Raw genomic sequence first — 12661 nt, 5'->3', positions numbered from 1 at the left:
GACCGCTACACCACCGCGGACCCTATGACCTGCTTTCTGATAAGGATTTGCATTTATGCCATCTGATCACACATGATGGCTGGTGAACATAGCCATCCCAGTTCGAGCTCTGTTAGATGAGCTACAACACCTCCAGTATGCTAAGCAAAACGTGTAGCATACTGGTTGGTACTCTTGTCAAATAGTATAAAGTACAAGCCAGGTCTGTGTCACCGCTCAGCTTCCTGCTCTCGTTCAGCTGGCGCTGGAGGGGCGAAGTGAAGTTGATGTTCAGCTGTATTTTTGAATGGGCCGTATCTGCAGTGCTTACTCTGTCTTCTCCACAACCATGTTGGACATCAAAGTCACTTGTAGGTAAATAGGTGAGAATGAGGTATTTTTCATCCGGTCACTGTTAGACACTGACAAATGAACAGTGATATATTCTGTTACACTGGGGGGGGGGGGTTTGGTGCAGTTTATTTGTTTATCTGTTAAAACCGGCTGCAACAAATGGTGATTGCTGTCTTGAAAAGAACTTTCAGTGCAGGTCGGCAATGATTCCTATAGATGATCTGATTTAAGTTGATGATGATGACCTAGGTGACCTCTTCAATCTAAACTACTACTACTGCTCCTCACTACTGCATAGTGAGCCTCTGCAGATTTTCTTGGCTCACTCTTTTATATTGATTGGCATTGTGTCTAGATGTCTCCCATCACGAGGTACAATGAAAAATACAGATTACACTTCATTAGAAAATAAGATTCTCAAATAGTTCTTCATCAGGCATCAACTTTGACTTTAAGAATGACATTAACTTATATTATGTGCTTCTATACACCCTATACATTGCCTTTGTGCTCTGCCTGTTGACACCTATGTGCTATCTACTTGAACCTAGTTTGTTTTTGTTTTTTTTTGGCGCTTACTTGTTTTGTTGTCTCCTGACTAGATCCTTGCTTGTGTTGTATTAACTCTCAGATGTGCGTCGCCTTGGATAAAAGCGTCTGCTAAATGAAATTGTAACATTGTAAGCTTTGGAAGTTACTGGACCAAGATCACAGAAAAGGTCAAAATAGTTTTGTCTGGGCATCCAGGTAGCATAGTGGTCTATTCCGTCGCCTACCAACACAGGGATCGCCAGTTTGAATCCCCGTTGTTCCCTCCGGCTTGGTCGGGCGTCCCTACCGACACAATTGGCCGTGTCTGCGGGGGGGAAGCCGGATGTGGATATGTGTCCTGGTTGCTGCACTAGCGCCTCCTCTGGTCGGTCCGTGTGCCTGTTCGGGGGGGAGGGGGAACTGGAGGGAATAGCGTGATCCTCTCATGCGCTACGTCCCCCTGGTGAAACTCCTCACTGTCAGGTGAAAAGAAGCGGCTGGTGACTCCACATGTATGGGAGGAGGCATGTGGTAGTCTGCAGACCTCCCCCCGATCGGCAGAGGGGGTGGAGCAGCGACCGGGACAGCTGAGAAGAGTGGGGTAATTGGCCAAGTACAATTGGGGAGAAAAAGGGAGGGGGCTCGTTTTGTCTGCTTGGGCTTTGTCAAAATGGTTTGATGTGCTTCCATGTGACCCATGAGGTTTGACTGGAGAAAGGAAATACTATGAAGTCAGTCCAGACAGAAAAATGTGAGATAAATACAATAACACATTCATTCAGTCATTGATTCATTCATTTTCCAAGCCGCTTATCCTAATTAGGGTCGTGGGATGCTGGAGCCTATCCCAGTAGTCACCTGGTGGAAGGCAGGGAAACACCCTGGACAGGTCGCCAGGCCATCACAGGGCCGACACATTCACACCTAGGGACAATGTAGTACGGCCGATTCAGCTAACCTACATGTCTTTGGACTGTGGGAGGAAACCGGAGCATCCGGAGGAAACCCACACAGACGTGGGGGAGAACGTGCAAACTCTGTGGATGACCCCCAAGGTTGGACTATCGGGCTGCCCCGGGGTTCGAACCCAGGACCTTCTTGCTGTGAAGCGACAGCGCTAACCACTGCGCCACCATGCCGCCCGCAGTGACATATACAGGCGTTATAATCCCAACAACTGCAGTATCAACGAGAAGTGTCTTTGTGGATGACGTCCACCTGTGTTCCTTTGCGAGGTTTGTGGGCTGGCCGACCTGCCCTGACCCTCTTCTAGCTGTCTGTTTGTTTGGTCAATGGAAGACCCTCACCATAAAGAGAGAGAGAGAGAGAGTGACAGAAAGAGATGGAGAGATGAAATCTGGGCAGAAAGCGAGGCACCCTTGGCGAGCAAGCTGATGAAAGAAAGCTGCCCGTATACACATCAGATCCCTGACACACACAACACACACACACACACACACACACACACACACACACACACACACACACACACACACACACACACACAGAGCAGTTTCAATTCACATGAGCCCGTGTTCGTATCGTCTCCCTCCGTATCTATTTCTCGTCTCTTTGAACGTTTACTTTCTTTGTAAAGCCGCAGTAACGGAGAAGAAAACACCCAGTGAAAGAAAACTCTGTGTGGACACCAACCAGAACAAAGGAGAGGGTGGAGAAAAGAGTCCAAACACTGTGGCAGTAAAAGGAGAAATAAAAATAAGAATAAGAACCCTTATTCACCAAAGCTTTGATGGTGGTGGAAGTTGACACTACTGCGTCATAATGAATAAAATATATTTTGGGGGGGAAAAAAGTCAACAAAATCTGTTAACAGAAGATCTGCTACAGCCGAGCTGAAGAGTGTGCGTGTGCGTGTGTGTTTGTGTGCGTGTGTGTGCATGTGTGTGTGTGTGTGTGGTTGAGTACAGAAGGCAGTACAGGTCCACACTGCGAGGCAGAGAGAATAAACCCTGCTCTCCCAGCAGAAGCTTTCCCTCCCGGTAGAAATCTAATAATTCAGGAGCAGTGGAAGTGAAAGCCAAGGTTCAGATCTGAGACGCCGGCAACACAGTTACCCATCAGGCTGTTCCAGTGAAAACGTCGTCGCTACACCCGCTTTCACAAAGGGATAAAGTGTGTCTCTGGGCTTTGATGTCCAAATGAGCTCGCTTAGCGGTGCCTCCGACATGAAACGCGGGGAGGACAGGGGTTAGTGTTGAGATATGACACCAGTGTATTTGTATGACTATGTGTTACTGTGTACTATTATTTTGTTTACGACTTTGTTTGTCCACAAGTGGGCGGTGTTGCGCTTGCATGCGCGGATTGATTACGTCACTGAGACGCTGTTCATTTTCTTCTTCTCCCAAAACTACCGAATAAACGAAGGCTGCATTTTTTCCCTCCAGCAGAAGTTCGGTAGTCAGTACGATTCTTTATAACGGTTTAATAATCCACTTCATCTGCGCAGAGATAGACATAAAGTATTAGTCTAGTCTTCTAACAGTTAGTTTTCTGAATCGGCGACTCTTTCTGGATACTCCTGCCCGGAGAAACCGCGGCGTTGGATTTTGATAGGCACACACACGTATAAGGCCTTATATATGGCTGCCGCTGTGGGAAGATGGCGGCGCAAACTTACGCTTGCGGCGGCCTCGCCCAGTACTGTCCATGCGGGCGATGGATCGGCCGGGGGAGCCGGTCTGCTGCATCCGGCGGGACCGGGGACCACGGCCCTGATGGGAGCGGCGCCCGGAGAGGAAACGCCGAGGGCGGTCCGACAGGACGCGGACGCGGGGCAGGCTAAGCTAGCTACTAGCCCACGCAGACCGGCGGTTTCGACAGTCATCCTGGCTGGCGTTCGTTCTCTGGACGAAGACCAATCAGATGGGGGAAACATTCAAATTATAACAGCCAATGGGAATAGGCTCCAGCATCAGGGTGGCGGGGACGCTGGAGCCTATCCCAGCATCGCCGCCACCCTGAGAGCAGGGTAAGCGGGTCGGATAACGGATGGATGGATGTTCTCTCGGTCTTTGTGCGTTTTTGGTGGTGCCGTTTTTGGGCAATCTGGGACGTGTGTGTTTTTGTCTTGTGCGTCGCACTGCTGTGGGCTGGGGTAAACGGGAATTTCGTTTCTTTTTGTGCACGCACGCACAGGAAACGAACGACCCTAGATCGCTGCCGATTCCCGAAGCGGGACCGCTGACGCCGGTGGGCTGCACGGTGAACCGGGCCCCGAGAATGCGCTTTCCATCCGAGAGCGTTTGCAGCCGTTTTATGTCGATCATTGGCCGGCGCACATTCCCATAGCTGACTGACTCTTGGTAATCGACCTGCGGCGGGGCCACTTTAGATCAGACAGATTCGGAGCAGCAGACGGCTGAGTAATGCCCGGGTCAGCCTCTTAAACGGCCGTCCCGCTCCTTCGAGCGGAGGAGCGCCTCCGAGAACCTTGTTTGGGTCGGTGGAAATAGGAAACAAACGCAAAAGGCGTTGGCACAGCAGTCCGACGGTGCGGCCCCTCTGCAGCCTCAATGTTTTCCCATAAAGCTGCCACGCTCCTTAATAGCCTATCACGATGATAGATCTCCCCGCGCAGGAGGAGCGAGGAGGAAACGAGGGCAGGGGAGATGTTTGGAGGAAAGAAAGAAAGGAAGGAGGAAAGAGGAGAGCAGAGAAGGAGGAGGAGAATAGGAATAAAGGAATCCATTTCAAGGAGTGGAGACTAGATTTAGAGAAGAAAAAAAACCCGAACTAAACTCTGCCAATAACCCGCACCCCACCCCCACACACATTCTTATCCAGAGGGCCAGTGTAGTTGTGGGTTTTGCTGCATTCCACGACGTGTTGGTCCATCTGGAGCCAATCGAACCTTACTGCTAAGGACAACAGCCTGCGAAATGGCGGTGGGCGTGTTTGACCGTGGGTGTTTTTGTATGTCTGTCTGTGTTTGTGTGACCGCGTGTGTGTGCCTGTGTGTGTTACAGCTAGATAAACAGACAGTGGAACCTCCTGGTGCTCAGAGCAAACAACCAGAGGCCTCAGAACGAGGACCCAGGTGTGCGTTTGTGTGTGTGTGCGTGTGTGTGTGTGTGTGTGTTGAGGAGTTTGTTTTCTGAGTTTTTTGGGACAATCTGGTCCTCATTTCCTGAAAGATGGTTTCCCCTTTGCCCTTCTCTCTCCCCCTTTGTTCTCGATAGATGGGAATATAGAGAAGTATAGTTCATACTCAGAATCGTAATGCACTCTCCTACGCCGCCTTTTTTCCCTTTTTCTGCAGCACTGAGGTAAGTTCAGCATTCCAGGGACAGGCCAATGTCCTACTGAATACTAAATTATCAAGTCAAATCAAGCATTAAACATTTAGTTAACAAAAAGCACCACATCATTTGGTAACATTTTGTTCTGTGATTTCAAATCTTGAGTTATTATAGTTATTGCTATTGTAGAGAAACATTATTGGATGGCACGGAGGTGCATTGGTCCAGCACGATGGCGCAGTGGTTCAGCATGGTTAAGCAGTGGTCTGGCACGGTGGTGCAGTGGTTAGCACGGTCGCCTCACAGCAACAAGGTTCTGGGTTCGAGCCCCGGGGCAGTCCAACCTTAGGGGTCGTCCCGGGTCGTCCTCTGTGTGGAGTTTGCATGTTCTCCCCGTGTCAGCCTGGGTTTCCTCCGGGGGCTCCGGTTTCCTCCCACAGTCCAAAGACATGTAGGTCAGGTGAATCGGCCGTACTAAATTGTTCCTAGGTGTAAATGTGTGTGACTGTGTCGGCCCTGTGATGGCCTGGCGGCCTGTCCAGGATGTCTTCCTGCCTACCGCCCAATGGCTGCTGGGATAGGCTCCAGCATCCCCGTGACCGAGAGCAGGGTTAAGGGTTTGGATAATGGATGGGTGGCATTACTGGACATTTCTATGAATTGTAATTGTGTCATCTTCACCCCAAAATGTGTCAGGTGTGTTTCAGCGGTGATGTATTCAGGTGTCCGTTGTGTTCTGGCTGTATGGAGGTGCGGTTTACACGGCCGGTCTCACAGTGTGTGAACGTGGGTTGGAACGGTATGTTGACGCTGTAGCTAGCGTACTAGCTAGCTCCGGGTGGAGCCGCCTCTATATGAGAGACAGACCGTCGTCTGTACCGTTTGTCAGATTGGTTTTGTCAGTTACGTGATGAACCGGACTAACCCGTCCTGTGTGTCCTGCTGACGTTCTCTGGTCCAAGCGTCTGGTCTGGGCCGTGGCTGTGCAGGAATCATGCAGAATGCTTTCAGAGTTGCATCTCATTCCCCCTTCAGGTTAACTCGGGCCATGTTTGATTTATATTTGATGTTCTTGGTTGATTTTGGGGATTTTAGTGCACTGTAGCAGGGATTGGTTTGGCTGTGGAGCAGTATTCTGTATTTCTTGCTTGCAGGTCATCTCATCTATTCTTGTCTTATCGTTTCTTTAATGGTGTTGTTATTGCACACCCGGTGGAACATTCTTCACCATTTAACTGTGGTTTGTCAAAACAACATGACTCTTTCTCGGCAGAGAGAGAGAGAGGCCGGCACCTCTTCATCGGCTCTGAATGCGCAGGGTGGTGACAAAAAGAGTGTGTAAGATTTCCGACATTAATTTCTCTGCACCGTCCACTGATTAAAGACACTTTGTTCATGTCTTGGCATGACGTCCACCGTTCCAGTTAATAACAGGCTTATCAGCCAATCAACGCCCTCCCGCAGACGCTGATTATTTTGGCGTGTCTTGCGTTTTCATCCTGTGTGTGTGTGTTGGAGCCCCCCCTCCCCCCCCCCCCGCTATTCCAATCTGTTCATCTTTTGGGGACAGGGATGGGTCAGTGAGTTGTACCTCGACAGAGGTGTGATTTGTGAAACGGCATTTCTTTCTGTTAAACATGCGTGATTGCAAACGAGAAAGATTAGAAATAACAGAACAGCCCCCCCCCTCCCCCCCACAGATTTCAGTCAATGCTATCTTCTTTAGGCAGATTCATGACAGATTCAGTCTGAGCATGGAAAGCAGCCCCCCTGTAAATGAAAGCATGTTTCTCTGAGGTGCACGAAGCAGCTTTTTTTTTTTTCTCTCCGCCTTTGGAGCTCCCCGGGAGGTTTAGTGGATTAAAGGTGCATTCCGTGTGCTCGCAGCATTGTGGAGTCAATACCGGGAGTGTAGATGAGCTAACCGCCAACAAGCAGAGCGGCATTACAAGCGCCCGACACGTGTATGCTCTGTAGAGTGTGTGTGTGTGTGTGTGTAAACTGTGTTTTTACTACCTTGTGGAGTTCAAATCTGCAAATGGGGTTAGATAGAGGATAATTGTTAGTCAATAAAATGCCCTTCCAACTATAACAATTTGTGCGCGCGCGTGTGTGTGTGTGTGTATGTGTGTGTATGTGTGTTAATGTGCGTATGCCTGTTTGTGCTTTCAGTCAGGTGTGAAATGGCTGATTCCTCCTCCCGGTCTTGGAGCTGAGAGTAATGATGCAGAATGGAAGAGGTTTATAGAGGCAGCGGGTCTGCCCATGTGTCTCTCTCTGTCAATCTCTCTCTCCCTCTCTCTTTCTCTCTCTCTCTCTCTCTCTCTCTCTCTCTCTCTCTCTCTCTCTATCGGTAGCGCCATTTCTCTATGCCCATCTGTCTTTCTATTTCCTTGTATCGGCTGCTCTTCCTTTCTCTACTTCTGTTTTATTCAGTCTCTTATCAGTTTCTACCTCTTTTTTACTTTCCCTCTCTTTTGCTCTCCGTATTTCTCCTCCATCCTTCTCTCTCGCTCTCTGACACATGCACTCTCTCTCTATCTCTCTCTCTCTCCCTCTCTCTCTCTCTCAGTGGGTTTTATGGTATTATTATCTCGCTCACCCATCCACTGCAGTTCAGGCAGAATAATAAACTCCTGCATTATGCCAACACAGCATTTCCCTAGCTAAAGCTAATTCTGTGGACTCGACAGAAAAAAAGCTGGGTTGAAACAATGCACGAATCATGGTCCCCCGCTCAAGACATACGTGTTGAAAAATGATAGATGTTTATTATTTTATTCTGAGCTACTGGCATTTCCTCAAAGGATATTGCATACTACCGTAATACAAGAACTACTGCAGAGAACAAGTAGCTCTTATTACTGTATTATTTTTCAATGGCATATTATGTCTTAGAATTGTATAAACATTCTGTAATTTTTTTGCGATGTTGACTGACTTTGAAATTCTATCAGTAGTCAAAATAGAGGTCTGTAGGTCTGTTTTGTTCACATATTTACAATAGCCGGGGTAATAAACTGTTTTTGGTTAACACCTATTCATTCGTTGTACCAAAAGCTCAGAGAGTGAGTTTGAATATGATTTAAAAAAAAAAAGTTAAGTACAGTCAAAAAATGTTTGTTAAGCACATTTAAAAACAACCCATATGGACCAAAGTGTGGTACAGACCAGAGCAGGCAGCTAAAGCACAAATACAAGAAACGCCAACATAAACAACAAGGCACATAGCTCGTAGGCATGAATAAACATAACATAGGCACAAGCCAGAAATCAGCCACATCAGGAGGATTCAAATGCTAGTCAATAAAAGTAAGTTTTGAGCTGGGGCAGATCTGATATGGAGGGGAATGCTGTTCCACAGTCTAGGGGGTGCAACTGCAAAGTTGCGGTCCCCCTGAGCTTAAGTTGAGATCATGGGACAGCCAGGAGTCCCAAGTCAGCCGACCTGAGGGACCTGGAGGTGGAATAGATGATTAAAATGTATGCAATATAGGAGGGAGACAGCCCATTTAGGGCTTTATAAACAAACAGTAGAACCTTAAAAGTCAATTCTGAACCGCACAGGCAGCCAGTGGAGAGAGGCCAGTATAGAGGTAATATGGTCCCTCTCCCGGGTACTTGTCAAGAGCCTGGCTGCAGCGTTCTGGACCAGTTGCGGGCGGGACAGGGATGACTGAATAATCCCAATATACATGGAGTTGTAGTCCAAATGGGAGGATATAGTGTGGATGACTTTCTCGAGCTCTTTAAAAGGGAGAAATTGCTTGATTTTGGCCATAGTACAAAGCTGGAAAAAAACTGGCTTTCACTACTGCACCAACGTGGAGGCTGAATCAAATATCACACCAAGGTTTTTGACATGATGTTTGACAAGGGTGGGCAGGTTTCCAAGGCTGTTGGTAAATACTTAATGGAGCCAGCGGGGCCGAACTGGACAATTTCGGATTTGCCTTAATTCAACTTTAGGAAATGTGCCATCCATCCAGCACTTTATGTCCTCAAGGCAGTTCAAGAGGCTGACTAGATTCGAATGGTCGTTTGGTTTCAGAGGGAGATAAAGCTGAGTGTCATCAGCATAGCAGTGGAAGGAAACGTTGTATTTTTGGAGGGGAAGCATGTATACAGGGAAAATAATGGGACCTTGGATAGAACCATGTGGGACCCCACAAAAGAGACTAGACTTTGTTAATAAAAATTTTAATAAGTTCTTCGCACTTAGCAGGGGACACATCTAAGCTGGTATTGGGGGCGGGGCAGATGACAGAATTTATGGTTGGCACTGAATAAATCCTTGGAATTATGAGAGTTGTTGGAAATTATGTCAGAAAAGTATTTTGCTCTTACAGCCTTAACTGTTTCTTGATATTTGTGAAGATTCTTTCCCAAAGCTTATCACTTTTCCACTTTTGTTTGGCTGTTCTGCACTCCCTCCTCTGGGCTCTAGTGGTGTCATTAAGCCAAGGCAGACCTTTAGGCGTTTTCAATTTAAGGGGAGCAAGGGTATTCAGAATAAAAAAGCAGGTGTTATTAAATAAGGAAGTGAGTTCCTCAGTACTGAGATGGGGGGGGGGGGGACGATGTCTGAATAGTGCAGGTATTGGGATCAGCTATATGGGCCTCAGAGAACTTATTGGCAGTCAAAGAGTTAATATAGCAAGAGGACCGTACAGGGAGATAAGATTTAGTAGAAGCGAAATGCAGAAATGCATCAAATATGACAGCGCTGTGATCCGACAGAGAAGCATTAATTATATCCACATTGCAGATTTGAAAACCAAACGATAAGACTAGGTCGAGTGTATGGCCCAACTTGTGTTTGGGACCAGTGGCAAGATTAAAAGACTCCATCAGATGTATAAAATCACTTATGAGAGGCTTAGCGGGACAGCAGACATGAATATTAAGATAAAAATAAAACAAGAAAGAAGGTTGTTTCTAACCATATGCTTGTGTTCTGACCAGTCCCTGTAAATTACTTAACAGTTGCACATAGTATTGTCATATACTCTGTATAAGAGCAGACTTTAATAAATGCAATGCAATCTAGCATGCATGTTCAAATGGGTCCTCAGCTGAGTGCTCATTATTGTCTAAAGTTTGTTCCTGGATATGTCCATTTGTATCTTTTTCCTCACTGTGTGAATGCATCCGCTTATGTGTGTGTGTGTGTGTCTGTGTGTGTGTGTGTGTGTGTGTGTGTTTGCCTCAATCAACATGTCACACCATATCTACTTTGTATTTGGCTAAAGGTAGCAGTTTGAAGCAGAATGTACAGTAACCCAGCATCATTTTCTAACCTAATTCGTGTCTCTGTATCGTTCTCTCTGTCCATATCTTTCGCTTTTTCTGTCCAGCTGCTCGCATATGGAGGAAGTCTGAGCTACACAGTGTCCTATACTACGGACCAACAACAACAGACAGCCATTAGAGTCACCTCACAACCAGACCTGGTCATCGAGGTAAGATTTACACACACACACACGTGGTAAATCAGTTGATTTCATTGCCCTACCTAGCTGGAGAGCGGTGTTGATTAGAATCACATTTTTTATTACATGGGTGGGGGAAAAACACGGTTAGGACTTTTACTTTCTGGACCTGGTTTTGCCACCTCTGCCATTTGCTTTGTTCTGACTAATTTGTTACAAAGTTGCACCTGCAACCAGGTTCGGTTTGTTTTCACACAGCGATATTTAAGAACAGACCAAAATGATTAAACACGCCACGCACGAGCAAACCGTTTCCTCATCGGTCAGAATTCTTGAGCAGGAATTTCATCACTATCATCTGAAAAGGAAACCACGGGACCAACGCATCGAAAATGTAGCAAACTCACAAGCGCATCGTTGCCGTTGTCGTGATTCTCTGGCTGTCAAACCAGTGTTATCAGTACGAGTGTCACATACTTGGAATGTGAATCTAGACTTTGGTTTGACAATATGTTGATGCTTTTCGTACGAAGACGTGCTGCTTTGAGATACTTCGGTAAGAGAAGGCGAGCTTTAGATAATGCATACAGTGACATATTCACCCAACAACGTCTACTCTGAAGACTCATCAAGGAAGCTTGTGTTGGTCCTTTGGGTCGGATTGCGATCTCACCGAAAACGAACCGCTCCAGGGTCCAGTTGGAAGCGAGCTGAGACCATCCATTTTTGGCGATCTCGGCCCGCTTGTTTAGTTCCGCATCAGAGTGCAATTACTGTGTTCACATATGCCCAAGCAAACCGATCTTTGGGGAGCAATACTCCTGGTTTCGAGACAGCTGCTCCAAACGAGCCAGGTGTAAAAGCACCCTTAAATTTCCTAAATGTGATGTTCAATGCAGTACATATTCGTATGGTCCTTTTTGCCCTACATTATGTAAATAAAACGGTGTCGCCAACAAGAAGCATTCACATTTCTTGAAGTTACGTTTAATGTGGCGAAACACATAGATTAGCAGAGCAGCTAGTGTCTGATGAGGACTCTGACATTATAACATCACAGAAAGTTCAATCAGCTCATTTGGACACGATGTTTATTGAGAGAAACGTTTCATCACTCATCTAAGTGACCCCTTCAGTCTCAACTGACTGCAGGTACCCCCACCCTTATAAACAATACAGTGGCATAACGACCGAAACCAGCAATTAGTTTCATCTATTCATTATCCAAGCCACTTATCCTGCTCTCTGGGTCGCGGGAATGCTGGAGGCTATCCCAGCAGTCATTGGGCAGCAGGTGGGGAGGCACCCTGGAAAAGCGGCCAGGCCATCACAGGGCCGACACACACATTCACACCTAGGGACAATTTATTGTGGCCGATTCACCTGACCTACATGTCTTTGGACTGTGGGAGGAAACCGGAGCCCCCGGAGGAAACCCACACAGACACGGGGAGAACATTCAAACTCCACACAGAGGACAACCCCCAAGGTTGGACAGCCCCTTGGTTCGAACCCAAGACCTTCCTGCTGTGAGGCAACCACGCTAACCACTGCACCACCGTGCCACCCCAACCGCGTTAACGATTAGTTTCATATAGAGTATAATGGTCACTGTGACCGTGATTTGCATATGAAACCAATCGTTGTTTTTGGTCGTTACGCCACTGTATCGTTTATAAGGGGTGGGTATACCTGCAGAGGTGATACGGTGGCACAGTGGTTAGCGCAGTCGCCTCACAGCAAGTCGGTTCTGGGTTCGAGCCCCGGGGTAGTCCAACCTTGGGGGTCGTCCTGGATTGTCCTCTGTGTGGAGTTTGCATGTTCTCCCCGTGTCTGTGTGGGTTTCCTCCGGGTGCTCCAGTTTCCTCCCACAGTCCAAAGACATGTAGGTCAGGTGAATCGGCCATGTGAATGTGTGTGTGTGTGTGTGTGTGTGTGTGTGTGTGTGTGTGTGTGTGTGTGTGTGTGTGTGTGTGTGTGTGTGTCGGCCCTGTGTGATGGTCTGGTTGGCCTGTCCAGGGTGTCTCCCTGCCTGCCGCCCAATGACTGCTGGGATAGGCTCCAGCATTTCCGCGACCCTGAGAGCAGGATAAGCGACTTGGG

General features: G+C 47.5%; 1 protein-coding gene across 1 annotated transcript in view; it reads left to right on the top strand.

The window, feature by feature from the left end:
• lama2 (laminin, alpha 2) overlaps window positions 1-12661 on the top strand; it is a 334247-nt gene that overhangs the window by 102878 nt on the left and 218708 nt on the right. Inside the window, exon 15 of the mRNA XM_056294135.1 lies at window positions 10484-10588. Coding sequence (XP_056150110.1) covers window positions 10484-10588 — 105 coding nt within the window. The remainder of the gene's footprint in view (window positions 1-10483; window positions 10589-12661) is intronic.

This window comes from Lampris incognitus, chromosome 15, assembly GCF_029633865.1.
Source record: "Lampris incognitus isolate fLamInc1 chromosome 15, fLamInc1.hap2, whole genome shotgun sequence".
NCBI classification, from domain to species: domain Eukaryota; kingdom Metazoa; phylum Chordata; class Actinopteri; order Lampriformes; family Lampridae; genus Lampris; species Lampris incognitus.
The sequence above is the reverse complement of the archived record's forward strand: the minus strand, read 5'-3'. Positions and strand labels throughout refer to the sequence as shown.